Source organism: Cyphellophora attinorum, assembly GCF_001299255.1.
Source record: "Cyphellophora attinorum strain CBS 131958 chromosome Unknown Contig24, whole genome shotgun sequence".
Taxonomy (NCBI): domain Eukaryota; kingdom Fungi; phylum Ascomycota; class Eurotiomycetes; order Chaetothyriales; family Cyphellophoraceae; genus Cyphellophora; species Cyphellophora attinorum.
In genome coordinates, this window is record NW_017253252.1 from 1 (window position 1) to 26,521 (window position 26,521).

General features: G+C 53.3%; 11 protein-coding genes across 11 annotated transcripts; 2 read left to right on the plus strand and 9 right to left on the minus strand.

Annotated features, from left to right (window-relative positions):
• Positions 1-415: 415 nt before the first annotated feature.
• On the minus strand, positions 416-772 carry AB675_10222 (uncharacterized protein; the record flags this gene model as incomplete). Its single annotated transcript, XM_018138978.1, has 1 exon — positions 416-772. One exon carries the CDS (start codon positions 770-772, stop codon positions 416-418), a length of 357 nt encoding a protein of 118 aa, XP_017997455.1.
• A 1,755-nt stretch (positions 773-2,527) lies between these two features.
• AB675_10223 (uncharacterized protein) lies at positions 2,528-3,340 on the plus strand (the record flags this gene model as incomplete). The annotated part of the gene is made up of 2 exons (XM_018138979.1): positions 2,528-3,070; positions 3,191-3,340. 2 exons carry the CDS (start codon positions 2,528-2,530, stop codon positions 3,338-3,340), a joined length of 693 nt encoding a protein of 230 aa, XP_017997308.1.
• Positions 3,341-3,951: 611 nt separating this feature from the next.
• On the minus strand, positions 3,952-5,897 carry AB675_10224 (uncharacterized protein; the record flags this gene model as incomplete). Its single annotated transcript, XM_018138980.1, has 2 exons — positions 3,952-5,335; positions 5,839-5,897. 2 exons carry the CDS (start codon positions 5,895-5,897, stop codon positions 3,952-3,954), a joined length of 1,443 nt encoding a protein of 480 aa, XP_017997327.1.
• Positions 5,898-6,157: 260 nt separating this feature from the next.
• AB675_10225 (uncharacterized protein) lies at positions 6,158-7,222 on the minus strand (the record flags this gene model as incomplete). The annotated part of the gene is made up of 4 exons (XM_018138981.1): positions 6,158-6,295; positions 6,366-6,841; positions 6,896-7,008; positions 7,059-7,222. The coding sequence occupies 4 exons, from the start codon at positions 7,220-7,222 to the stop codon at positions 6,158-6,160; spliced, it is 891 nt and encodes a 296-aa protein (XP_017997350.1).
• A 598-nt stretch (positions 7,223-7,820) lies between these two features.
• AB675_10226 (uncharacterized protein) lies at positions 7,821-9,197 on the minus strand (the record flags this gene model as incomplete). The annotated part of the gene is made up of 1 exon (XM_018138982.1): positions 7,821-9,197. The coding sequence occupies one exon, from the start codon at positions 9,195-9,197 to the stop codon at positions 7,821-7,823; it is 1,377 nt and encodes a 458-aa protein (XP_017997373.1).
• A 1,018-nt stretch (positions 9,198-10,215) lies between these two features.
• AB675_10227 (uncharacterized protein) lies at positions 10,216-11,298 on the minus strand (the record flags this gene model as incomplete). Its single annotated transcript, XM_018138983.1, has 1 exon — positions 10,216-11,298. The coding sequence occupies one exon, from the start codon at positions 11,296-11,298 to the stop codon at positions 10,216-10,218; it is 1,083 nt and encodes a 360-aa protein (XP_017997398.1).
• Positions 11,299-12,005: 707 nt separating this feature from the next.
• Positions 12,006-13,094, plus strand: AB675_10228 (uncharacterized protein; the record flags this gene model as incomplete). Its single annotated transcript, XM_018138984.1, has 1 exon — positions 12,006-13,094. One exon carries the CDS (start codon positions 12,006-12,008, stop codon positions 13,092-13,094), a length of 1,089 nt encoding a protein of 362 aa, XP_017997435.1.
• Positions 13,095-14,331: 1,237 nt separating this feature from the next.
• AB675_10229 (putative transporter) lies at positions 14,332-16,134 on the minus strand (the record flags this gene model as incomplete). The annotated part of the gene is made up of 6 exons (XM_018138985.1): positions 14,332-14,909; positions 14,964-15,028; positions 15,098-15,338; positions 15,394-15,537; positions 15,609-15,874; positions 15,923-16,134. 6 exons carry the CDS (start codon positions 16,132-16,134, stop codon positions 14,332-14,334), a joined length of 1,506 nt encoding a protein of 501 aa, XP_017997369.1.
• Positions 16,135-18,196: 2,062 nt separating this feature from the next.
• On the minus strand, positions 18,197-19,650 carry AB675_10230 (L-fucose-proton symporter; the record flags this gene model as incomplete). The annotated part of the gene is made up of 2 exons (XM_018138987.1): positions 18,197-18,953; positions 19,001-19,650. 2 exons carry the CDS (start codon positions 19,648-19,650, stop codon positions 18,197-18,199), a joined length of 1,407 nt encoding a protein of 468 aa, XP_017997451.1.
• A 1,336-nt stretch (positions 19,651-20,986) lies between these two features.
• Positions 20,987-21,997, minus strand: AB675_10231 (KRR1 small subunit processome component; the record flags this gene model as incomplete). Its single annotated transcript, XM_018138988.1, has 1 exon — positions 20,987-21,997. The coding sequence occupies one exon, from the start codon at positions 21,995-21,997 to the stop codon at positions 20,987-20,989; it is 1,011 nt and encodes a 336-aa protein (XP_017997347.1).
• A 771-nt stretch (positions 21,998-22,768) lies between these two features.
• AB675_10232 (uncharacterized protein) lies at positions 22,769-23,875 on the minus strand (the record flags this gene model as incomplete). The annotated part of the gene is made up of 4 exons (XM_018138989.1): positions 22,769-23,419; positions 23,466-23,628; positions 23,673-23,695; positions 23,744-23,875. The coding sequence occupies 4 exons, from the start codon at positions 23,873-23,875 to the stop codon at positions 22,769-22,771; spliced, it is 969 nt and encodes a 322-aa protein (XP_017997431.1).
• Between the last annotated feature and the right edge of the window lie 2,646 nt (positions 23,876-26,521).

Consider the following 26,521-nt stretch of genomic DNA (forward strand, 5'->3'; position numbering starts at 1 on the left):
AGGGGCTCGGATCATTCGCAATAGCGGCTCACTTTCACTACAAATATAGCTTACGTACTTCGCACTTGAGACACAGAGATAGCTCGAGACGGACTTGAAGACGGCTCACATGAGAAACACCTCGAAGAGAACCTCGGCCATAAAAATTTCATTCAGGAGGCCTCTGTTCTGGTTTTTCCAAAAGGAAAAACAGAAGCGCGAAGAAAGAACCAGAAAACCGAATCACTCCTCCATCTCCTCGTCTTCGTCCTCTTCCTCGTCGTCCTCGTCTTCCTCTTCGTCCTCATCCTCGTCCTCGTCCTCCTCAGCAGCAGCACCAGCAACCGGAACACGCGCAACAAACCACCCACTTCCTCTTCCACCAAGCTCGAAAAACGGAGCACCACCAAAACGCGCCAGAAGCCGCTTCTTCTTCCTATTCCACTCCTTGCGGAGTCTCTCCGCCTCCGCAGGCGAAACCAAAACAACGTGCTGCATGAGGAACTCTCGGCCCATTTTGTTGGCGCGGGGGGCGGTTGGCGTAGGCACCCAGGCCACGCGAGACGATCTTGAAACCGTGAAAATCACGGTAGTGGCCGCGGCCAGTGAGCTCGAGTTCGTCCTTGGCGACGAACTTGCAGTTGTTGATGGGGCAGCGGTGCCAGCGTCCGTCGTCGCGGAAGTGGCGGGAGAAGTGTGTGCCCGACAGCGAGTATCCTGGTTTGCCTTTCGCGGCTCTGGTGGGGAGGGGAGCGCGGGCGGCGGCGGAGCGGGAAGAGGTGACGCGAGCCATTTTAGTTGATTTTGAGGGGTCGAAAAGTGAATAGCGGGCTCTTGGTTGCTTGATTTTGGTGTTCGAAGTCTTTTTTGAGTCTGAAGCGTTCTGTTTGGTCTGAACCACTTGAAGCGAGTCGAAAGAACGTGTTGTGCGGCACATGGTGAAGACAATAGCCTGCCAAGGCGCTAAGGGCACCAAACGCGCCATGAAAAGGATGTCATAAGCACTTTGGAGACCTCTAAACGTGTAAGCGTGTGCTGGAGCAGTGGCAGGGAGCTTCTGCCTAGCAACGTGAAAGCAGGTGAGTGAATAGAAGTGCGGGGCAATCAGAATCTGGTGAGACTCACTTGAAGGGATGTATGCTTCTCAGGGCTCAGGAAGTTGGCCATCGGGAGGGCCTTGTATCATCACTCATATCGTCACCCATACCGAGGACATGCCAGAGGGCCCGAAGCTGTCCTTCTGAACTGCTCATGAGGGGCTTCGCTGCCAGCAATGGCAGTGGCAGTGACATTTGCCCATCGCGGGCCAGCTCTCTTCGCCAATCTTGCAGCACCTTTAGCGACAGCATGCATGGCAACAGTCCTATCGATACCGCTTCGAGGTTCTGTTCCTGCCCGATCTCTGCTCTCACAAGACGCTCCAGCGCCCAGCCTTCTTCATTAGCGACACTTGTCAAAGACGAACACGTCCGAGGTAGTATACCTGGGCGTGGCGCGATGCAGGTGGAAGGCAACAGCAGCGGAGACGTCGCGCCGATAACATTCCTCCCCTTTCTGTCTGGACTGACTATCGCTACCGTGCGATTACAAAGCAGCCCGGCTGGACATAGTGGTGTCGTATGAAGGAGGATATTTACACGAAGTCTCTGCCAAGGGCATACCCACGTGGCTGACCACAATTCCTAACTCGGTATGCTCGACAATCAAAACATACCTGGAAATCCAGGCGGCGACTTTGGGTCTGCGAGCATTCTAATGCCGCCATTGCCGACACATGCCCATGGCCCGTGGCGAGCAAGACAGACGCTTAGCGAAAGGAGAGAAGATCGTGTAGTCCCAGAATCGCGTGAGGTTCATGGAAAGGGAGCGGAACTTGGCCCACACCCTCAAACGAAAAAGCCAGCATCTATGGATGACTCAGCCGACGAGTATTGAACATCTAGGTAATCCCTTGGGGTGTCCGTGCAGTGACTGGGTCGGCACTTCCATTCCTTGCAGACCTATAAATGTCTGCCTTGCCCTCGACACACTCCCTCTCTCTGCCCTCACCGCGCTCCAACTCAATGACGAATTGCCATGTCTGGTAGCAACCGCTGCTGCCTGATGGGGCGAGAGTCTCCGGAGGATCGCAGGCCATCATCAGAAGAACAACACCAGCACTGACATCACTCTGATCACCCTTGCCAAGCTGGGCTTGGACATTTCGGAAAGTCACGAGGAAGTCTTGAGCGCACGTTACTCGCTAGCTCGGCTGAAGCAATATCCTGGCATCTGAAATAATGCTACCGAACACATGATGCAGTGCTAAGCAAGAGTACCGAGCAGAGACACCATTGCTTGCCGTTAGACAATTACGGTGAGTCCGACAGACCACCGCCCTCAAGTGAAATCTTGGCGTCGAGATGCGGAGAATCTAGCCCCTGGAAACTTGCAGTGCCTAAGTTGCGGCGGAGGTGAATTTGTGAGGAGCGGCCTCCTCTCAACCAGACAACCATCCCTTTCGCGGTGACCAGCCCACACCCTCCTTCGCGGTCACCAGCATTTAGCAATGCGATCCCTCCTCGCAGGGCTCACGGCCCTCTGCACACTCACCACCTCCACCCAAGCCCTCTACTTCTACCTCGACGGCACGACCCCAAAATGTTTCTACGAAGAACTCCCTAAAGATACCCTCGTCGTCGGCTCCTACAAAGCCGAAGCATACAACCCCTCCACCGGCTCCTTCGCGCCCACTAACGAACTCTCCATCGCCGTGACCGTCGACGAGACATTCGACAACGACCATCGCGTCGTCAACCAACGGACCACCTCCTCTGAAACCCGCTCTAAATTCACCTTCTCGTCCGCCGAGGCCGGCGACCACAGAATCTGCTTCACCGCTTCGGGCCCTGCGGCGATAAGTGTCGGGGGATGGCTGGGTGGGAATGCGGGTGTGACTAGTGGGGGCGTGAGGTTGAGTTTGGATATGGCGATTGGGGAGACGAGTAAGATCCAGAGTGCGGATCAGGGAAAGGTGGATAGTATTGTGGCCAAGGTGAAGGAGCTGAACGGACGGTTGGCGGATATCAGGAGGGAGCAGATCTTCCAGAGAGTGAGTAATTCTTTCTTCGCACTGCCCGAAGGTGGACGAGCAGGAATGCAGCTCGCATGATACTCTGCTCGATGCCTCAGAATAGCCTCACAGAATGCTGAGCTGACATGGCTACAACAGGAACGAGAAGCAGAGTTCCGAGACCAGAGCGAATCGACCAACGCAAAGATCGTGCGGTGGACGTTAATTCAGCTGGCCGTGCTGGGTATCACTTGCGCATGGCAGTTGTCGCATCTCAGGTCGTTCTTCATCAAGCAGAAGTTGACGTGAGTGGGTTGACCACAGGAAAATGGGTACAGCTTAAGAACGCAATACTTTCTGTGCTGTGCATAGAGATTAGCAAGACAATGAGTGCATTGACCTTTCCCACGAGTCCGACCGTCTGGACAGAACTCGAGTCTTTTGAAAGTCGAGGCGTGGTAATTCAGGCATACTTTATGAATGCCAGCGACAGAGGTGCACTGACAATGTCAAACGACAGCGCCATCATCTGCGCGCAAGCCCCACCACATACTTCTTCCCTTATTGATCTGAGAGGGATCTCAAATTACCTTCAGTCCCCATTGTCGACATGTCTATTCAATTCAACCGCTAATCACGCAACGAGCAGTGAATGCCTCCTGACCACGTAGGTAGAGCTTTCCGCGTTTAACCTCGATATTCACTCTGTTGACTCTGTGGAGAGGTATAAGCAGCCTTCTTGCCCTCGTCAATATCTCTTCTTCCTTCCTCCATCGATGAGGTCAGACCGCTAGCCCAATCGCCACATCGAGGTCTCATCTGCTGCTACTCGATGGGGCGAACTTTCTCTCGAGATTGGCAAGGACGGTCGTGTTTGTTTTAACTAATCGTGGAAGTCCCCATCATCAGTCCTCAGTCAATCAACCAAATAACTGCTCCACAATCCTTCTCCCCGGCCCTTCCGACCCCGGACTATCCACCACCCTCCATATCCGATTCCCACTCTTTGCCCCCAACCAGTTCCCCTGATCATACGTCCTAAACCCATCACTTCCCCTCCTCTTTCTCGGCCGCGTATCTCCCACCGTCATTCCCCGTGTCCACTGCGCGCCGCACTCGACCCTGATATCCTCCCAGCCGCCCTGGCCCGCATCGTCGTTCCTTCCTGCAGCAGAAAACATCCACCCCTGTTCTGCCGAAGTGAGAGCATAGTAGACGCACATAGGATCATGCAGCGTGAGTACAGCCCCTTCGCCCATGCGCTCCATCTTGTCGAGCATTTGTTTGATGAATGTGTCCGACCAGATCGCAAGCGGCGAGCCGCGGTGGAGCCAGGGTTTGCACTTCTCTTCCCAAAGTTCTTTGGTGAGGACGTGGCTTTCTGTAATGTCGAGACCCATCATTATCACCCGCAGTTGCTTCGATGCTGTAATACCCTCAGGGTAAGCCTTCAGCCCACACCTCTCATCCAACTCCACCGGAATAGTGCTCGCCGGGCTCGGTCCGCTCAACGCAAAAACCCTCGCCGCGGCGAGCGGATCAGCCCAGATATTGAATTCCGCAACCGGGCTCACATTGCCATAATGCTCAACCGTCCCACCCATGACAATTACCTCCTTCGCTCGCAAAAACGTCTCCGGATCCTCCGCCGCCGCAATGGCGAAATTTGTAAGCGGCCCAATACTGATCAACGTAATAGTCCCAGCCTCGTTCTCCCTCAACAACCTCAAAATCTCCTCATGAGCAGGCCTAGTACTGGGAACAAAGCTGGACGCATGGCTAGAGATACTACCTCGACTAGCGCCCCTCGCAGCCGCTGCGACTGCCTCATCCGTCAACCCCGCTGCTTCCTCCTTGAATAGATCCGCCCACTCCCCCTGCGGACTCAAGTGCGGATGACTCCCGTGCACGCCCAACATTCCATCCCTTCCATGAAAGAAGTCACTCTCCATCGGGTCCAGCAATGGCTCATCGCTGCCGATCGCCACTAACGGCTTGAACTTGGTCACCCCATCAAAGTTTTCCGGGAGGGAGTGTTTCCTCCGAAAAGCGAGCTCTTGTTCCAAGGTGTGGAACAAGGTGACGATATTGCGGAGCGACAGGTGGACGTCGACATTGCCGCGGACGAGGGTGATGGCGAGGACTTCCAGGAGGTCGGCGGGGGTGGAGAGGGCGAGGAGGAGGGCGACGAGGTCGTCTATGCCGGGGTCGGTGTCGATTATGACGCGGGTTTGGGTGGCATGGTGGGTGTTGGGTTCGTTATGGGTTGGGGAGTTGGGGGTTTGGGGGTTAGGTGGTAAAGGCCTGATCGTTGGAGGTACGTGGTTTCGGCAAGGATTTGAGAGTCAAGTGGAGGTGGAAGGCGAAATGCTCAGTGGCGGAGTAGCTCACAAACGATCTGGTCACAGTAAGGGCGTGGTTCCGTAAATCACTTGTCGCACTTGAGTGAGCCTGATTGCCTGAAGGAGGTGTATTCAGGGCCAAGAGATAAACGGGACCGTGGAAGTGATATGGTCAAGATCAGTCGTACGGCTGTCCTGGGAACGTCAAGTTGAGGCAGAAGTCGCGCTCATGACAAGGCTGAATGCTGGGCAGGTTGGATCACTTGCCAGAAGTACTGATAGTCATGGAAGGCACTTTAGAGCGAGTATCTAGAGAATTGGGAATGTTTTGTACGATTTGTAGATCTTCAAATGCCAAGCCAACGCTCCCACTTATCAAGTGGGATGCTCAACTTCCAGGAATGGAAGCGTGGATTGATGTGCTTACTCAATCGCTGCGTCACTATTCAGATGGCCTCAACCGACCATTTCATGACCAGCGCCTGTGCTGACCTGTTGGGCGCGTTTTCCTGGACCTGCGGCATTACTCCGTCGTTGCATCGTCGCTGCTTGATCGTACCGTGTCTTGAACGCCATCGGAGCCTGCCGAATTTGCTATGATAGTCTTCACCGTGACGGACTCATATCTGCATGGCTCCACCAGCTTGCATGTCCTCCGTCTGTGGCGAGGGCTGCCTGACTTCGCTCGACTCGTTCGTGCTCGAGATCTCGATCCTGTTTGCCTGCATGCTCTTGGCACGAATATTGTCCTGCCCAGCAGACCTTGTGCGGTCTTTGACAAGCCCTAATAGACCTTCTTCTTCTCGTCGATGCTGATAGAGCCAGGTCCCATGTTGACCAGCAACAGAAGCCCACCCATAATGGACAAAATCTGGAAGAAGTCGTATTTTGCGAAGTCCTTGTGCGGGTGATGTGGATGCAGCTAGTGACCAGTCAGTATCTGGTTCACAAAACGAGATGTAGATCAAACTTGCCGTCCAAAAGTTGTTGACGATCAGGTTGAAACCTGACAGCAGAACCACAAGGATGATTGCACTCAGCTTGGCTTTGAGTCCGACCACGACCATGATGCAGGCAACAAAGCCGATCAGACTGACCAGCACACGACCGAAACTCCACTCGCCAGCGAAGACAAATCCGACGAACAAGAAGATCAGCAACACTCGACCACCTAGCTGAATGTACATCTTCTTGTCCTTCTCATCAATAGTGGGAAGCCCAGCAAATACGCGTGTCTTTTTGACGAAGCTGTCGCCCAGAACCATGAGCAGTCCGCCCATCACTGACAGGTTTCGTAGGAAGAAGTTGAGGTCGAAGATGAGACCGTAGCCGAGAGCCTGAACTACCACGACAGCCAGAAGACCGGCCACAGCATACTCGCTGTAGCGGCGCATGATGACGAGAGTCGAGCAGGTGGACATGGTGATGACGTTGAAGATGAGGAAGGAGTGGGTTATACCCCATGGTACTGCCGTAGTGTTAGTCTGACCCAGATGATGGGTCGGAAGGGGGGGTTGCGCACTCTTTCGAAAGTCCTTCAGGTACAGCAACTGGTCGTTCCACTGCGTTATGATCCGAATGGCATCCTCAATAAAGGTGACGACAATGAGGAACCGTCCGATCGCAGGCAGATATCTTCACAGAGTGTCAGCGCCTCTTCGGACGAAGTTGTTGGTCGGGCTTACGGCTTGAGTGGCTCGCCGAGGGCATTGAGCTTGTCTTCAATCTTGCCTGTCTGCTCCCTGATCTGATCCAGAGGGGACGGATCATTCGTTACGGCACTGGACTGGTTGCCGAACTGATTGTTCAATCCCAAGTTGTATCCTGCGGTGCCTCGTATTTGCGCCATGATTGTGCGCAGGGGTAGGAAAGTAGGAAAGTTCAGATGGATCGCTAAGAGGGGTATCGGGATAGTTGCTTTGTGCTGGCTGATGTATGTGGAAATCAAAGAATGTCGACCTTGAGAGTAGAGGACGGGACGCGAGGGAAAGGACAAAGGCCTTTGAAATTGTGACGGATTGATGTGTATGAGAGAAGAATGAGCGGCATGCAGTGTGTAGTGTTTAGTGGGGAGAGAAAGCACAGGGCCCGCCGTCGGTGGCTTAACTTATTATTAACACCTGTCATGTCAGCTCCTCACCAGACTACCACACCCCAGCCACAGCTCGTGGGCTGCGGCTACCTGAAATCAATATCTAGGAAGCTGATGGGATTGATGCAATGTTATGGTTCATTTTGTGTGCTACTGCTAATGTCGCAGACCGGCAGAGCTCTCCATCGAGCTACCTCCTGTACTTCTTTTCAGGTTCCGAGTAGAAGTATGCCCAGCCAATCTCCAGGCTTGCTATGAAATATCCTTTTGTAAACCCAAGTTCATGAAGTGAAGTCTCAATTCGAATGCACACTCTCCTAGGAGCCCGACAGACTGGCCGACTGTCGCATATTGATCATGCTTCCCAGTTGTCACCAGCAACCGACTCGAATCGATTCAAGGTCTGTGGTCGAGCAGTCTTGTTGGTCTCCGCCGTTGACTTCGTCCCATTCGTCGGAGCTTGGCCGTTTGGCACTGTAGACAGCGGCTGGCTAGCCTCGCTGCTGCTCTCGAAGTCCTTCTTGTTCTTCTTCTTTCCTTTCTTGGTAGTGACCTCCTCCCACTGTTCTTCTTCGACGAGCTTCTGCTGCCACTGTTCTTGCTCATTGTCGTTGATCTGGTCAGCCCAGCTCTCCTTGGAAGTCCATCTCTCCACAGGAGCGGTATCGCCGCCTTCTCGAGCTGAAGCGGCCAGAGCCTGTGCCTTATTCTCGCCCTTGGACTCTTTGATGGCACTAGCAGTAGCCTCTGGCCCATCCGTCAGCGCCTCACGTGGCTGAGCAGAGACCGCCGGCTTGTTCTCGTCCTGATCGAAAGTGTCCAGCAGGGGTTGCTGAGGTGCCTGGACAGGTTTTTGTTGCTCTTGTGAAGGCTTACTCTGCCAAGCATTCTGTGTGAAAGTGTTGGCTTTCGTCTGCTTCGACGTACCCTCTGCCATACGCGCGCCTTGCATCTGCTTCTGCTTCAGGCTCTCCTGGAGCTTGTCAGCCTCTTCCCGCGCCTTCTTGTTCTCTTCATTCTGCTTCTGACGTTGTCTCTGCTTCTTCGTCTGTGCGGCTTCGAATTGCTTAGGCGCGGCCTTCTTAGGCTTGGACTCGGTGTTGGTCAATCTGAGTGAGCTGATCTTGGGCTCACTGGGCTCGAGCATGTCTGCGACGTCGCCGGCACGTGAAGTCGATGTGGGTGGTGTCTCAGCCGGAGTTAAGTCATCATCAGCGTCTCGACCGCCAGTGGAAGATGTCTCTGCCGAGTCAAACTCCTTCGCTGTGAGGTTGGACTGGTCTTGCACGGGACGGCGGCTCTTCTTGGTCGAGGTCTGTTGTGATGTAGGTTGCTGGAATTTTGTGCCAGTCTGCGCCTTCTTCAGGCTCTCTGCAAAGGCAGCATCATCGTTCTGATCCTCGTTGTCCACGCGCGGCAATGTGGCAGTGACACCCTCGGCAGTCTGCGCCTTGACCTCCCGGCTGGTTGGTCCAGAGATCTTTCGCTTCTTCGCGGCATGGGACTCCGTGGAGCTGAGAGGGGGTGAGGTGTCCTTTCCGTCACCGAGGACCTGCTTCGCTCTCTTCTGTCTGGCTTTCTTCGTGATCTGAGGGATGATGGATGAGGATTCCTGCGGTCGGCCCTGAAGTTGACCATCTACGAACTTGTGGAACCCTCCCACATCGTAGTAGTAGGCGCCGAAACCTATGACAAGTCCCAGGAATGCGTACTGACTTATTGTGGCACCCATGGCGGTCGACTGATTGAATGGATGACGACTAGGTGTGGTGCTGGTCGCCTTTTACACAGATGAAATCGGGAGAAGCCCTATGCTCAAGTAGGCCAAGCAAGCAAGGGGCTGCTGCAAGCTCGACCGGATGAACACTCCGTGAAATCAATCTGTAACGTGGAAAGCAGCGACACGGAGGCCTCTGACTGGCAGCAAGGGCACTCGATTTCGAATAGGTCTGCTTCAGACTGGCTCAGTTGGAAAGGACAGGGTGTTCATGCGGAACAGCCGTAGATGAGCTTCGTACCGTCGTACCGCTGAATGCTCGGTTGCGGACGTGCTAGGACTCGGAGATGAGTCGCTTCTCCTAACGATGGTAAATGAGTAGACTGAGAAGGCTCTGGTGAGAAAGATGGTGATCGACCATCCAGTGAATGTGAGACAACAAGTAGTGCATCTTGAAAGCGCTCTGGGGCAGTGGGGAGCGGAGAGACGTGTTTAGGCGTAAATGGTTCTCACGTGCCACCGTAGAGCTGGCTTCTAGGGTTAGCCAAGTTGCAGGGAACCGGATCTGAATTTGAACCCCCTGAGTTCCTGATGGCCAGCACTGGCATATCACAGAAGACCAGCATGATAGATGTACAACATAATATAGATAGTAACAGCCGTCGGTGGGATTTGGATGTCCCATATCTACTAATGGCACATCCATCCCGCCAAGCAAGTATATGCAGGAAGAACAGAAAGGGAGACTGTCTACCTTGCCAACCAGCTCCGTCTTCTCTTCCTTTCCTCAGAATTTTGCAGTGCCAATAATCAAAGTCTTTATGCAACGCATTTGCTTCCGCCCAAACGCCAACGCTAATCAAAGATCCAAGGCACGCTCATTGAATGATGACTGGTTCATGTATGTCGAGGAAAACAGCGGCAATGTATGCGAACCACGCCTGTTGGTGGCTACCGCTTGTTTACACAAGTTTGTGTGAGGCGGGCTCAGACTCCTGATACCATTGCTGCGATGTTGGTGCTGATTCGGAACTCAATGAATCGGAAATGTCTCGGTAGGCGAAGGTATCACATAGTGAAATTGCCAGCTGCGGGGCCGTGGCTGTACAGGTGGCCGTGAAGGAATTTTGAACATGTCCGTGTCGCTCAGCGCTTCGAACATATCTCTCTTCTTGATCTCGATGCGCGCTGATGGCGGTGTAGACGGCGCAGACTCTGACGACGAATCAGCATCCCACACCTCAATGTCGCTGCTGTCAGCATCGTTGGGCCTATCATCATGTCTCGGAGCCGAATGGTCAGATGCATAGTCCGGTCGACGGCGGCCGATAACACATAAGGGTCTCCTGGGTCCGATCTCTTCGGCCGGCGGCTTCTGGCCTGCCATGACTGCTGCTGACGGTGGTGGCAGTATCATCCACGCGACTTCTTCTCGAGTAACCGGTAGTCGCGAGACAACCGGCGGGTGGAGATCGTTGACTGCTGGTATATGGCCACGGCTGTAGTCAACCCTTTCACTCCCCGTCGTTCGTTCTCGCTTCAGATCAATAAGCGAATTCGGATCGTCTCCAGGACTTATACTGGCAGCCATCTTGTCCCACATGCCTTTCATGGTCGTTTGAAAGCCTCCCAGCCACTCGTCTTCGCGCTGATATCGTTTCCAGTTCCATTTCTCCGGGTGTAGTGAACTTCGAAGTGTGTCTTTAACGTTGTCTATAGCACTCGAGATACGTCTCTCGTATGATGGTCTCCCTGGCTGGTCGTGCTCAGCCTTTTCTACATCCTTTTCCTTTTTCGCCTTGTCGCCTTCGCTAGAGCCCTTCAACTTCTTCCGCGCGTCTCTCAAAAATTTATGTGGTTCCCAGCCCTTCGGAGGGCCAGGCCCTAACAATATGTCCTCCTGCCATTGCGTATTGGTCTCGAATGCGCGCGGTTGCAGTATACGTCCAGGCTGCTGCGTAACGACCTCCTTCTTGGCTAGCTTTGCTTCTTGTCGCCGCTGGTGCTTCTGTCTGGCGTCTAGGCAGGGCGCGCACGAGACGTAGTAGAAGATAGCTGATTGTACACCCCTCCAGAACCAGTGAGGAGGATCAGTGTTCGGCTCAGGCACTGCCATTGGCCGGTAAGCTATACGCGAGAAGAGCAATGTTGACCTTGTGCGACATGAGAGGCGATGTTGTTGGCGTGAAGTCGCGCAAGGAGCATGTGTGTCGTCGGCGCAAGAGGGGTTGCAGTGATGCGACAAAGAAGGACCGGAGGATTCAGGGTTACTCAGTATTCCGTACGCTAAGCCGGGTCACGTTGCCGGTCGGCTAAATATCGAAATATTCCCGAGCACGACCACGCCAAGGCAAACGCTCCTTCTTGTCATGTCGACGATGCTAACAATGATCGTCACTGAACAACGCACAACCTGACATGGCTGCCAGACAGCCCAAACAACCAGACAGGAACATGGTGGATTTGCTATCCAGGCGAGGCGCCTATGCCTACTTTTCCCGCACCGTTAGCCACCAGGCGCTGTACCTGTGTTCGACGACTGTTGGTCCTTCATATGCACTGACGTGAGCTTTCCCGGGAATCCTTATTTGGTAAGTGCTCGATCAGTCGAGCGCCGGCTGTTAGTCTCGGGTCCGATGCTCTTGTCACAAAGAGTCGAGGGTCAACGCTCCGCGCTTCGCAACACGGAGACATTGGGCGTCGGCCGAAAAAAACGCTCCGTAACCATCGAGAATATGCATATAAAGAGCAAACGGCATGCTATAGCCGGGTCACAACACTCACTTTTACAGCTCAATCGAATCGACAGACTGATCTGCTACCATGTCCAAATCCAAGCTGTACGATGTGCTTATTCTCGGTGGTGGTCCAGCAGGACTCACCTCCGCCCTTGTGCTTGCTCGACTTCATCGAACCACAGCAATTTTCACTGCACCAACTTACCGCAATGATGGCGCGGCGCACTCACACGGTCTGCTCTCGCGTGACCACGTACCGCCCGCAGAGCTGAGAGCCCAAGGCCGAAATGATCTTGAGCGCTACAAGACTATCGAATTCTTCGAGAACAGCCCCATCACAAGCATTGTCCGCCAGGGGTCGGATTCTCGCGCTTACTTTGTGGCCAAGAATGACAGCCAACAGGAATGGCGAGGTCGTGCTGTCATCCTGGCAACAGGAATTCGCGATGAGCTGCCAGATCTGCCCGGATACAAAGAAAACTGGCCAGAATCAATCTATCAGTGTCCTGTCTGTGACGGTCACGAGCGCTACGATGGACCAGTTGGCATCCTGAACATCGAGTTCAACTCACTTGTTTCCAGGCATATGACTACAACGCTTCACTTCCTGTCACAACCAGTCGGGACTTCTGTCGAGGACTCCCTAACTCGCAAATCCAACCTCACGCTCTTCACCAATGGACCACTTGACACCAGCAACGCGGCAGTCACCGAGATCCTCGATATCTGCAAGGCCTATCGCATCACTGTCGACCAACGCAAGGTCGTCCGGCTAGAGGCCTCCGAAGACCCTTCCAAGAAACCTGGCCTTTACGTCCACCTCGAGCCAGATGGAAGCAACTCAGAACTGCCTACTCGCGTCTTCCAGAACTTCCTCCTTCACAAGCCTCGCACCACCCCCAACTCCCCGGAACTGCTCTCCCAGCTTGGCCTCGAGACAGCAAGCTCTCCTTTTGGAACGTACGTTGCCTTCACTCCACCTTTCAACGCGACCAAGGTACCCGGCATCTTCGTTGCAGGCGATGCTGGGGCCATGCATACAACTCTCACCCTTGCGCTCTCTTCCGCAGGATTGGCTGCTGCTGGAGCGATGCAATTCGTCAATGACCTGGATGATAAGATTGCCTTGGAGGCTTTGAAGACGAAGGAGAATGGCTCGGTGAAGGAGCTGTAATGATGTTGCGGAAATGTGAGGAGCTAGGGGTGGCGTACTTACCATGCTATCTATGGACTTCAGCTATTTCAACGTACGAGCTCGTCTGCGGGGCTGTTGCTTAAGAACATCTGGGAAGGCTTCGGTCCATGGGACCATAAGTCGACGTCGAAGTAGTGTAAATGTATAGATACAACACTGTCTTGCGGTCCAGTCATGGTCTACACCCATCTGCGTGCAATCTATCGTCGTCTGATCGGCCGAGCAGAGGCTGCTACGAGGTAGTGGGGAAAATTCCCTGGACAGTGGTTATCCGGTCTCACATAAGTCTGACCCAAGCCGGATGACAAAAACATCTGTAATGTGGATGCTCGAGATGCCTCCTGTCCGTGATACTGTCAGGCAGTCTCGCTGACGGTCACATCTATTTCCTATTGCTGTCGCTGCCGACCTCGAGGATGCGTGAGCGTTGCGTCAACCGGTCTCACGTAGGAATTTGCTGAGCCGGTTGACAAGACGAGCAACCGTGGAAGGTGCTGGCTGATGCACCTGCCGCATGTGGCGTTGTCAAGTAACATCAGTGGGCAGGAGCGAATGCTGTGTGCTCCTGCTGTCGTTGTCCGTTTTAGTCTTGGGCGAGGAAGCGATCATGTGGCACAATTTTGTTGTCTCAGGTCGACGACTAGTAAACAGCATCATCTATATACCGAGCAGAGCAGAGCTAGCCTGTGGTCCGCCCCGGATTGATGCCTTTGGTCCGTCGCTACTGCTCTAGTCCCGATTTCAGAGCTCCTGCCTGCATACTGTCTCAAAACTTGAAGGCGATCGTGAGCAGGAAGGAACGGTTTGCTGAGGCATAGGCAAGCACGATTCATGTCAACCGGTCTGCATGCTGAGTCAGTCATCCGGCTTGAACCAAGCATCACTCAGACCAGATGACTTGCTCGAAGGGCCGTTTTGAGTCGGGCCGCGTGATCACCTGGGCACTGACTTGCCAGTGTTTTGCTACGGACACATTGAGCGCCCCGAATGGCTGTCCTTGATATTTGCCTCACATAAGACTCGATGTCCTTTATTCAGACGCGGACAAGAACCCCTGCCATGAGTCTGAGATCTGCGCCGGATGCTCAGCGCAGCATTTGCACCATCACCTTCTTCAGCAAGCATGTCATTGCACACCGTCATCGAAGATTCGAAGACGATCCGCGCTCTGCCCACCCTTGCCACTCTGCTCCATGCCCGTCCCGGCCAAATTCATTTAGTATGTGAACCTGAAGCTCGGATAGTCATCTCCCATATTCTTCCTCTCATGCTCAGGCTCTTCGTATCTCCAGTCGCGCTTTCCCTGATCGCGGGCCTTGTTCTCGTACATCAGGTATACCAAGAACAGACACGCACTGATCACGCACAGCCAGATCATTCCCAGTGCCGTCCCGAAGCCTGTAGGATACGTGGGTGCCTCTGATTGTAAGAAGATATTGCTTGCAATGATTCCACCAATGTTGCCGATCCCAACCTGCATCGCCGCACCCACACCACGCTTGTAGTGCCCGCCAAGATTGTTGTTCAACCAGACCAGAGTGATGGGCTGCGCAATGTACCCGCCTCCTACGATGAGGAAAACGGCGAAGTAGCGGACGCCAACCGCAACGTGGTGCATGTTCAGCAAAATGGCGTAGCCGGTGGTGGCCACACAACAGCCGAATATGATGAAGCCGAACCGGTGCTTGATGCGATCGGACAGTAGGGCAGCGGAAAGGGCGAGGACGGTGGCAACGATGAAGATCGGGATCGACATGACTTGGGCGCGGATTGAAGTCCAGCCAAGTTGTTTTACTGTGAATGTCATTAGTCATACCTCTTGAGGGAGGGAATGAGGGAACGACTCACAGATTGTTGGTGTGAAGAAACTTCCAGAGTAGCCAGTGGTCACGATGCCCATATACATGGCAGTTCTGCGTGAAGTACCGTCAGCTGCAAGATTCAGGTGAGACTGCAAAGCATATAAGCCAGAGTATTCTTACCCGAGGTAGATCTTGATATCGCCGAACACGCGGCGAGCAGTCTTCTTGTCCCAGTGCGACATGCTGGTGTCCTCATTGTCCAGCGCCAGTCTGCGGATCCAGAAAGCTCGTTCTTCTTCTGTGTAGAATTTGGCGGTTTCAGGCCAGTCAGGGACCAAGAAGTAGGATGCGGCAGCGATCACGACAGTAGCGAGTCCTTCGATAATGAATATCCACCTCCAGCCACCGTAGCCCGCGACACCTGAGCAGCTGTCAGCACGAGAGCTAGCCTAAAGTAGGAAGGAAGGCTGGCTTACCGTCCATGTGCGCGATAGCGTACGCAAGCAAGCCTGAAAAGGCACCAGCGATGATGGACGCCGAGAAGAACAAGTTGATGCGCCACTGGAGCTCATGTCTTTTGTAGAACATACTGATTAGATAGACCGAGCCTGGGAAGAATCCTATTTTGGCGGTTTCGGTCAGCATCCCTCCTGTCTGACATGGCCTAGGCTCACAGGAAGGGAAGACGTACCTGCTTCGAGCGCACCAATGATAACGCGACAGCCAACGAGTCCGCCGAATGACTGCGTACAGCCCTGACCGATCGTGACAATTCCCCAACAAAGCATGATCGAGGAGAGAAAGATGCTGGGCCGCATCTTCTTGAGGATGATATTCGATGGCACTTCTAGGAGAATGTAGAGAATGAAGAAGGTGAAAAGAGCAATGTTGTAATCCACACCCTTCATCTTAAGATCCTTCTCGAGTCCTTGGATACGGGCATTGCCAATATTGATTCTGTTGCTGCTTAGTGGTGCAAACGGGAGAAATGTGAGAGCTGCTCACCGATCAATGAAAGCGCAAAGGAAAAGTAGGAACAGAATAGGAACGACATGAAGATCAGTCTTCAGGAGCAGCTTCTTCTCGTCAACGTTGGCATGGGTGGCTTCTTGCTTCATCTGATTGAGCGTTTCTTCGTGAGCATATTTGTCGTTGATCACGTCGTGCTTGTCGTCGTATGCTCGCTCAACCTCTGTGGCTGTCTTATCAACCGACATTCTTGCTGCAGTCGACAACAGCAATTCTGTGTTGGTGCAGGAAGAACCCTAGAGTACTTGGTTTTGAACGGAGGACTGGTTTGCTGAGCAAAATCTGGCACTCGAACAGACGAGTGGGCCAAACACATTGCCAGTGTTGCACAGTGCCGCTGCAGGGAGGCGACCGGAGTGAACGACAGCCGGACTAGGGACGTGCAACAATCGTGGGCCAGATTGAAAGACCACGGACTCGACTTTGCAACCAGACGGGGAAACGAAAAACCAACTTGGAGATTGAGGGGGCCTCGCACTCTTATAAAGAAAATAATCGCTTGACAAACGAGACGGCAGGGATCGTCGCGCCGTGTGTCGAACAGCAGACGTGAGTACAGACCTTCGTAACTTGAAGCTAGTGGCACGAGCCAGGTTTCGGAAATCGTGACTGCGCGCTCTTTCCCGCTGTGGTGATGCTTCAAGTGAGGGTGCTTTCCGCGTCGAAGCCGCGGGCAAAGCGCCTCAACAGCACTCTATGGGCATATGTTTTACCAGGCCTTTTAGTGGCGGCTTCTCCAGGTTTGAAAAGCGTGGAGAAGCGATGTCCCCGGGTTTGGCTAAGGGTAAGATGAGGCTGCACCGATTGGACGACCTGGGCAGAAGTTGCAGGGGCTTGCTTGCCGAAAGCCGCTGCCGAAGTTTTTGTTCCGTGGTGATTTGTGCGATACGGATGCGTTCCCTCAATGATGTGGTAACGTACATAGGTACACTGCTAACTGTAGACAACGTCCTTCACCGATTGACCTCAAAGGAGAGTGTGACGACTGCCTCGGACATCGAGTGACCGCCTTGGCGCCAAGATTAGCATTCTGCTGGACTGCAGGTGATGGGCCACTGCTGGTGATACCTGATCATGACGCATCGTTCATGCGAGTCTAGATGTTTGACACAACGTCTTTGGTAGGTAACGTCTTCATACATGTACCTAGGTACGATGATGTGCCGGTAGAAGCTTGGGAAGCCAAGAAGACGGCGGGCTGGGCTCCGCCATTGCCATCAATGCTTGGTGTCAACGTCGCACTGTCCGAATGTCACAGCATAGGACTTTCTTATATTCTACTCAGATGCAACGAACCGCGAGAGTCTGGCCTGAATTGATTCGACCCCTGGTCTTTGCTCGCCGCGACTGCGCCGCAAGTTACCGAGGGAGAGGTAGGTCGAGTCGACGAGCAGGTATGAGTGGCTCTGGGTGATGGCCTTGAGGCTACATCCAAACCATCTGTCCTTCTTGTGACGACAGTCGAAGTTGACGCACCTAGTCAACGTATGTGGCCTACAACATGCTGGCTGAGCGAGGAAATAGACGAGTGAATCTCGGCCACTCTTGAGATCAGAGCTGCCCTCTCTCTGATGGAGTCTGGACCGATCGACCAGATCACAGTCAGCGAATGAGCTACCACCAAGCCCATGAGCTGGCTCAAGCAGCCAAATCTACTCCAGAGCATCGTTCGAGCTCGATCGTTCTAAGCGGCACGAAGCCAAGGCGCGATCACTGAAAGTCACTAGATACCAGGGACATTTTTGCCGGGCGCTCAGCCTCAAGCTTACCGGATCCTGCATGCACTCTGCTTGTTTGACTGCAAAAGCTCGCATTCAGAGTTTTGTGCACGGGCTGTCTCCGGATCTGCGATCTGGACCTTTTATACTTTTAGTGAGGCTCTGTGAGCTGCGGGGAAGGATCGTGAGCAGGGGGTGCTCGTGGATTTGTGGAAGTCAAACAGTGATGGGCAAGTGCGACCGAAGCAAATATTCAGAGGGCAGGGCCGTTGCGGTCGAGCAGAGGCGCTGTCTTGTCATGCCAAAGTGTCGCGTAGTAAGGCTTGTAGTTCAGCGCATCATACTCTACGATTGAATCCCAAAGGCCGAGAGCACAAATCCGTGAGTATGAATAATATGTAACGTGTAGTCATTGCTATCATTGATCTATGTAGTAAATTGGGTATCGATGTTGGTCGTGTCTCAAGGACACCTCCGTTTGGTGATCATCGCCGACCAACTCCCCATTGCTCCAGACAATGCTTGAAAACGATCACACCTTCTCAGTATGAACCTCAGATGCGCGCTTGGCCACGGCAACCTGAGTCTCAACGTCATTGACATCACCAATGACTGTTCCGCGGCGCTCATCGTGATAGCCAATCTTCGTCTCGCGGAAACCGTCAAGCTCTTTCGCGCAAAGAGTATTGAGATAGATGGGGAAGATGAAAGACACGAAAAAACCAGCCAGAGGCACACCCATGGCCTTGTGGTATGTCGAGCTGTCGGCAGCCAAACCGGTCAGTGATGGGAACAGTGCACCACCGCAGACCGACGCGACGATGAAGGAAGATCCGCGCTTGGTGTGGCGGCCGAGACCACGGATGGAGAGGGTGAAGATCGTTGGGAAGATGCAGGACTCGAAGAAGAGGACCAGGGAGAGGACTGCGATACCTCCTTCGCCGTAGATGCCCATAGCGCAGGCCTGGAAGACCATGATCATGGTCATGAAGACCAGCAGGACTAGGCGAGGCTTGACGAACATGAAGAGACCGGCGGCTGCGAAACGACCAATTGCAAAGAGCGACTGACCGATGGCATATCTGTCCGATGCCTGAGCTTCCGTGAGGCCGGCCGATTCCTCGGAGTAGCGGATGAATTGAGATGCGACTGCGACTTGTGCGCCAACATAGCAGAACTGAGCGGCCACACCGAAGAAGAGCTTGTATTGCTTCCTGAATGGCTTCTCCTGATAGCCAGTGAGATCGGCACACTGCTCGGCCTGCAGAGCCATGTCGCGTCCGTGACTTCTGGGAGAGGAGAGAAGAAGAAGACCACTGAGAGCAGGAAGACGAACGCAGCAATGCCGACGTAGGTCCACTGGACATGCGAGAGATCGTTGGTGTTGGTCTCTTTGAAGAAGACACGAGCAGCCAGAAGAGGTGCAACGACTGAACCGATGGCCTGGAAAGATTGGGAGAGCTCAAGACGGAACTCGGACAATCTGGGAGGACCGCAGGTGGCAATGTATGGGTTGGCAGCGGTCTCAAGGGTGGATAGACCTGAGCCAACAATGAACAAACTGCCGCAGAAGCCAGGGAAGGACTTGAACTTGGCTGAGGGCCAGAACATCAGAGCTCCCACCCCGTAGATGCACAAGCCCATGATGAAAGTCCAGCGGTAGCCAAATCTGCGGACAACCCATCCTGAGTAGGTAAGAGGTCCAATGAAGTATGCGCCGAAGTAAGAACCCTGTAGACCACCGGCTTTGGCGGCAGTGATGTTGAGAGATGTTTGGAACTTGGCGTTGAGAACATCGAGGAGGCCGTACGCGAAGCCCCATAGGAAGAAGAGGACAGTGACCAATGTGATAGGCCAAATCGATTGTCTGACAGTCAATGCTGAGGCTCCTGTGAGGCCCTTGTTGGCAACGCTGCGGCGGCGACCATCAACATCTGCTGCTGATGGTCTGCGCACCTCGCTGATATCGTCTGAGCGGTCCGACATAATGTGCAAGGTACCGACAATGGTATGTTCTTCTGTTGGAAGCAGCTCTGAGCTCAGGGCGGGTGGCAGAAGCTACTTATGCTTGTGCAGCTCGTGTTCAGGGCGGGGAAATGCTTGTACAATATCTGATGATTGAGGATCGTGATGTTGATGGCGCGGCTCGAAGCTGTAGAAGCTTTGTGATGATGAAGTCCTCTAGTATGCAGCAGGCTGATCACGCAGACTATATAGTTATTTACATTGTTGAAGTGGTCGTCCGAAATTGCCTCGAATACATGAGCATCTACTAGGTGCACCATCTGGACCATAGCAGGGTCAGTATTTCCATATGCCTCAAAGAGGCTATTGGCTGCCACCCAGAAATACGAAAGTTAGCGGCGAAAGAGTTTGGGCGAGCTGGTCGACAGCGAGCTGTTCCCCACAGCAGCTTGAGGAGACATGCTGCATAAGGGCAGGTATGAAAGGCAATACCCCTGCGTCCGCAACATCCAATGGCCATTCACGGCTCTGGCATCCTGGTAGTGACACGAGTGACTCTGCTGGTCGTCTGACCTTGTGATCTTCATCGTCCACTGGAGTTTATTGGACAGCGGGAACTTTTGGCGATTGGCTGATTGTCTTTCGGACTCGGAGAAACTATTCATCGAGCGTCTCCCTACCGGTCTTCCCTGTCCGAAGCTTTCGCAGTGGTCACACTTGCATAATCACCTAGCAAAGAACCCGCTTCTAAATTTCTTCCAGAAGCCTGCCGCATTGGTAGAAATAGAGCCGCTCGGTGAAATCCTGCGTTTGCGGATTAGCACTTGGCTGTTTCGGGCCTGGTGTGATCGCCTTAGCGCATGAGGCAGCTGGGGACCCGGCGCAAAAGCCGTTTCTGCCGTACAATCGAATATGTCAGATTACCACGCCTTGTCGGTCAAGAACGTCTCTCATGCGGGTGGTCCTTCCATAACAGGTGTCGTGCAAGATTGCGTGCTGCACTTCCGCGTGAAAGCGCGAGCAACCTTGCTTTGCCTTGCAGTAGCGGATCGCTTGCATATGCTCTGTCATGTCCTCTTGTTTCCGCAGTATAGGGGAACATGAGCCACCATGACCGATGAGACAATGCTGTGACTGGAAGTCTCGCACGGCAGCGCTCTCATTAGCTCGTAGGCCAACAGTCATCGTTATCGAGGTCTTGCATCCGTTCGCTCCACATCTCAGCTGATGCCGGGCTTGCGTTGACGTTTGTTGAGTACGAGTAATTGCAGTACGCGTGGTGATTCACAGTCTTTCAACTTTCCCAATGTGCATGTTCCTCAAGTACGACGAAATCTGGCGGCCTTGTGGCAGACCTCTAGTCCACTTCAGCAACCGGCTTCTTTTTGTGCTTCTTGGGCTTGACGGGCTCCTCGCCATCTGTTCGTTTCCGTTTTCGGTCTTCCTTCGGCGCCACGAATGCCTGTGCGCGCTCCAGATCCTTCTCTGCCTTCCTTTCCTTCTGCTTCTCTTTGCGCTCCTGCTCTTTCGCTCTCTCTTTGGCTTGCTTTGCCAGGAAATACTCACCACTCTCGATCTGAAGATCGATCTTGGATTTCTCTTGTGGAGGTGGAAACGGCGTGTAGTTCTTCTTCTTCTCACTGATCTTGTGCGGGACATATCTCTTGTTCAAAGACTTGCTCTTGAAGTTGGGCAGAAATCGATCCCAGCTCTCATTCACCAGCGTAGGATCCTTTGCGAGTTCGCGACGCACCATCAGCTCTTTGATAGCGTAGATTGGGTGGACATTGTTCATTGTATCCTCGACGATCCGTCGCACGGTCTTGAGGCCTTTGTAGGGTCCGATGGCTGCGACCGTCGAGCCCTGGACGAGAATATACGAACAGTCCGTCAGAAGTGTCAGTGCCTTGAGAGTGCTTCCATTCGGACCTAGTAGTCGTTGCCGCCGTTTGACGAACTTCTCTTTGTTTCTGACAAGGCTTCTGATCTTGATGATATCACATGCGGTCAAGTCTTCCAATATTCTGAGAGCGGGTGCGACGGGCACGCTCCGAGCCAACAGCTTGATGAGGTCTCGCGCATTGAGGATGGCTGCAGGGTCAAATGTTTTTCGAGTAGTCTTAACTTCCATGCGCCCCTCTATGAGATCCAGCGTACAGGCGATGCCTGTCTTCTCGAGCGCTCGCGTGACTATCGACCAATTTTGGCGAAGATATATCTCTCGGTATTTGGGGAAGAGAACAACGAAGGATGATTCTTCCGCAAAAGTTCCTCCTGCGTTGTCATCGGCCTTGAACTCGTCGATAGCCCATTTGTCGATGTCTGGGGTGTCCCAATCCTTTCCTTCCTTGTTGAACGTCGAGGGCATTGCGCCGGTGCGTAGTTGAGCTGATATGAAAGAGTCATTCAATCTGTTGATCGTCGAAGTTGAGGTTGGAGAAATCGAAAATGCGCTGCTGCAAAAGTTGAGTACTGGACGGTTTAGCCGAAGTGACGGCGCGGGCCGTAGCTCCATACCATCAACCTATCACCTCGAAGTTGCCTTGAAACTCCTGTTCCCAGCTTGCCCCCGCCGTCGCATTGCCTCGTTTTCGTCGATAGCACTTGCAATCTGTGCCAAGGTGCTCGTGTACATTCACGTCTCCGCCGATGCGGCGATCCCACGCATAGGACGACGCACGTACGCACAATTGCACCTTTGAGAGCCAAAAGGGCAGCATCAACTACGTGACAAGAGAAATGGTGACACATATACGACTGTGCAATTTTCCAAGTCTGGTATGCGTTCGGATCCCGAGTGCTGTCTCGCGTCCAGCTCGATAGAGTACCATTCAATGAGGAGTCCGTCTTATACTCAAGACGACGGACTCCAGGACATGCTCCACCGTACCGACGCATGTCTTCCTGGGCTATGGCATTTGCAGCACCGTGCTTGAGCCTCTGTGCTCGGATCTGGTCCTCTGTGATACCTGGGCCACGAGTTCTCCTGAGACGATGACAGAAGGCGATCGCAGCGAGCTCGTGGCTTGCGCATATCTTGCCCACGGAGGGAGCTCAGCGCTTTGGTACCTTCTGACAACATCAATGTGCAGCTTGCTTGAAGGGCGCCGAGCCTCGACTTCGAGCCTCGACGGAGTGCTCACGCTGCCTTCTTGCCCCATACTATGTGCAGTCGCATGTATAGCTCAGCCTCATCATTCCCCAGCTCTGTCTTGGCGTTCTCAATGAGGTCCTTGAAGTCCTCCAGGCTGCAGATGCGGCGACTGACAACAACATATGTTGCAATCGTCTCGAGAAGCGAAGACATGTTCTCGAAGTTCTTCGTGCCGATTGCCTTGGAGCGCCTGTCATTTGGCCAGCCGCCGATGGGTACGTCAATTACTTTGGACGACACCTCGAACCTGGCTGCCCTCATGAAGTCCTCGATATCCTCGACCCTGTGGATTTTACGGCCTTCGTGACGCTCAGAGGAACTCAGAGCTGTGGTGTACAGTCGAGTCCATTCCCGAAGGTTGCTCAGCGAGGCTTCTGCATCGGAGTCCGATCTGAAGTGCAGGTCCCACTCCATCGACTGAACGATGCCGCCTGGTCTCAGAGCTTTATTGAAGATATCGGATAATAATCCTGGCCATCGCTGTCTGCTTATGCCACCAGAGACAAAACTGAGCCGAACGAAGTCGAAGCTATTAAGGTCTGACAACATCAATTCTTCGTTCAAATTCTGAAGCTCGAGCTCGACATTTGGAGGGTTATCGTCGATCGCCATGTGGCTCGTTATATCGATGCCGACCTGTGTGTTGTCAGACCATCGCGCAGCACTCATAAGGGAAGCATACTACTCTGAATCGCGTGTCATACGAGCCAACTTCGGCACACCATAGCCCTGTACCAAACCCTAAGTCGAGAAAGTCATGCGCATGGGTTGCGGCGGCTGGAAACAGACGATGATTTCGCGGCCATTCTTCTCCTGTCAGCAGGTCCTTCAGGAAAAAGTGCTGTCTGCTACTATCAGTGCCATGACACTACCGCAAGAGATGCCATACTTTTCCAATCGATCTGCCTCGTCCTGCAAACAGTGAGCCCGAGGTCTGTGTCACATACGAGCCATACGTACCTGGTCGCAAGGGCTGAGGTTAATCTCTCTGGCAAGGCTGTATTTCTGATATTCCCGACCCTCCCATTCCACTACCTCAACAAGTTTGTCCTCGACATCAACAAGCTCGCCCTGCTGAGAGGATCCGGCCATCCTGCATCCCTAAGTGGGACTAAGGAGGCACCCAGCGTGGAGTACAGGTCAATCTTCGCTCAAATGGACCATGAGCACTACTGTACTCTTGCTCGATCTAAATGATGGGCAAAAGGGAACGTACTACGTCGAAGATGCGTCGTCGCTTAGAAGGGCGGCCGACAACGTGTATCGGTACTGCTTGGTGGCAATCAGCTCAGCAGGACTGGCATCAACATGATCAAGAGCCAAGCGACAGATCCGACGGTGGGCTTCTGGAACCAACAGATGGGTCTGATGAGAAAGACAACCACCAATGATCTTCACGACCTGTATCCCACCCATAAGCCACTGCACTACCGTGTCCCAGGTTTCTGGTATGCTTAGGCCTGTTTTGAATTCTTACGAAGGCTAAGCCTATCGCTGACAGGAATCTGTGCGACGATGTAGCTCTCCGTCATGTATCCTTGGTCGTTACACCGTTCACACGGCTTGGTGCGATCGGACGACTCATCAGCCTGCTATGTTCGCGTCGATGGTATTCGTAGACCATTGCGTGCGCCAGTTCCAGTTTCCGGCAGAGAGCACTGAGGCCAGAGAAGTACACCTTGCATCAGCAATGCTCAATACGGGCTCGCCGTTTTATCCTGTATCCTGCGGATTTCAACGGCTAGTGTAATGGAATTTTGCCAGCAATGCGCAGGGAAGATCAATGACGCCACTGGGAGGTGACATACCTGGGCTCTGATTGATATTGTATATCCGTACAGAGTTTGCGGAATACGTGGCAGCATACAAATGCCTGATCCATACTACAGTCCCCACGTCGATGTGAGAATGAGTCTAGCTCAAGACAGGGATGGATCACGACTTTACCCAAACTGCCGGGGCCGTGGAGCCATTGTCCGCCGGGCTCAGACGCTTGTCTCGGAGCATTGCAATTCGGGCTGATTGTGTTTGTGAAGCTCGACAAGTAAGAGGCAAAACTTGCCACAAGCGCGATTACTCAGTACCGATCGTATACACTATCCACCGCACCTCGACCTCGGTGTTGGCAAGTCTGCGTTGAGAACGCAGCGCCAACAACATCTTACGAAGTGTGCCTCGATTCGTGGCAGAAGGGTTGAAAGGTACCTTCAGAGGCACGATAACGCGTGCTGGACCATGATCCGGCACAGCGCAGCTTAAATTACAACACTGTTCCGGGGTTTGTGACGTGGCAGCGGATCATTCAGTAGGCTTTTACACGACAGGCTAAGTGCTGGGTCTGATGCAGCACCAGTCCAGACAGACCACAACATCTGGGGCTGCTGACCGAGCCCAAGAACGGACATGTCCAGCTTAGCACGTTGCAGCATATGCGCAGGGACCGTTTCGGCTGCGAATAGTGAAAGTAAGAGCAGGCTCCAGGGCTTCCTGGATTTCGTGATGTGGACCCATGAGACCACATGCCGGACCCGACAGTCTGGGATTGACACACGGTAAGACCACGGTACGAACCGCATCGTTTGATGTCAGAAATCTTGTCCTAGCGAGGAGCGACTTTCTTGCATAAGAAGGCCAGCGCAGTATCGGCCGTCAAGACTCGGAGTACCAACACTGCATGTCTCTTGCATCAATACAAGCCTGGAGCGAAGGCATCAGCGACCACATGTAGGTGCTCCACTACGACAACGCATATCAACCTCCTAGAAAAGTCAAAGAGATTTTGAGGTTGATCAAAACCGAGTGCCCGGTAACGCCAAGGAAAATCTAAGTGGATGCGGGGACCCTGCACGGTGACACAAAGATTGGCGGTGAGGTGAGCCTTGCGGGACATGCCCTCGTGAATGCATGGTATGACCTCTCACACGGTCTAACAATGACTGGCAGCACCGGGTGATGACATCGTCAAAGCTCATATTTGCTCAGTCGCTCCCCACGCTAGTACTACCCATGTCCTGGCTGGAGTCTATCTTTCCTACACCAGTGACCACTCAGGATGACTACGACTAACTCGAGTACTACTCGCCGTTCCAGACATCGCCATCGCTATAGCGCAGCAAGTCGTAGACGATACTGACTCGACAGCAAAGCTTGATCAATCTTGATCGTCATTCAATTGGTAGCCCGATCATCGTCTGTGCAATGAGGCTTCAGATTTCAGGCGGTCTTCGCTGTATTATTTTCCGCGCAATAACTTGGTTGGTTTGAGAAACATGCTGATGTCGCCAACTAAAACGAGAGGGCTATCGTGTGGGAACTCGAAGTAATCCTCTGAAAGTTGGAATTCGGATTTTACGCCACCGGATGCCTAAGCTCATCGGTCATCAGGAACCGCGGCTAAAGCCTTTGAACACAACGCATCCGAGCCACCGCAATCTGATGCGAGAAATTGGTCCGCGGACCGCAGCATTGACCATTCAGCAACAGCACTTGCAACAAGAACATTGCTTCGAGCAATATTATGTACAAAACCTGCCAAGATTTCTCACCTCAGCTTCCACACCACTGGCAAGTTCCGGAAGATGCTATATCCTGGTCAGTCTAGCCATGTGATGGACCCTGTCGACCCGGGACTCTGGATCGAGGTGAGATTGTAGGACCGGACTTTCGTTGTCATCCCAGTCTCAAGTAAGGTAAGTTTCCGATTGGATCTTCCGGTTCCGAGCCTGGCAGAGATTACTG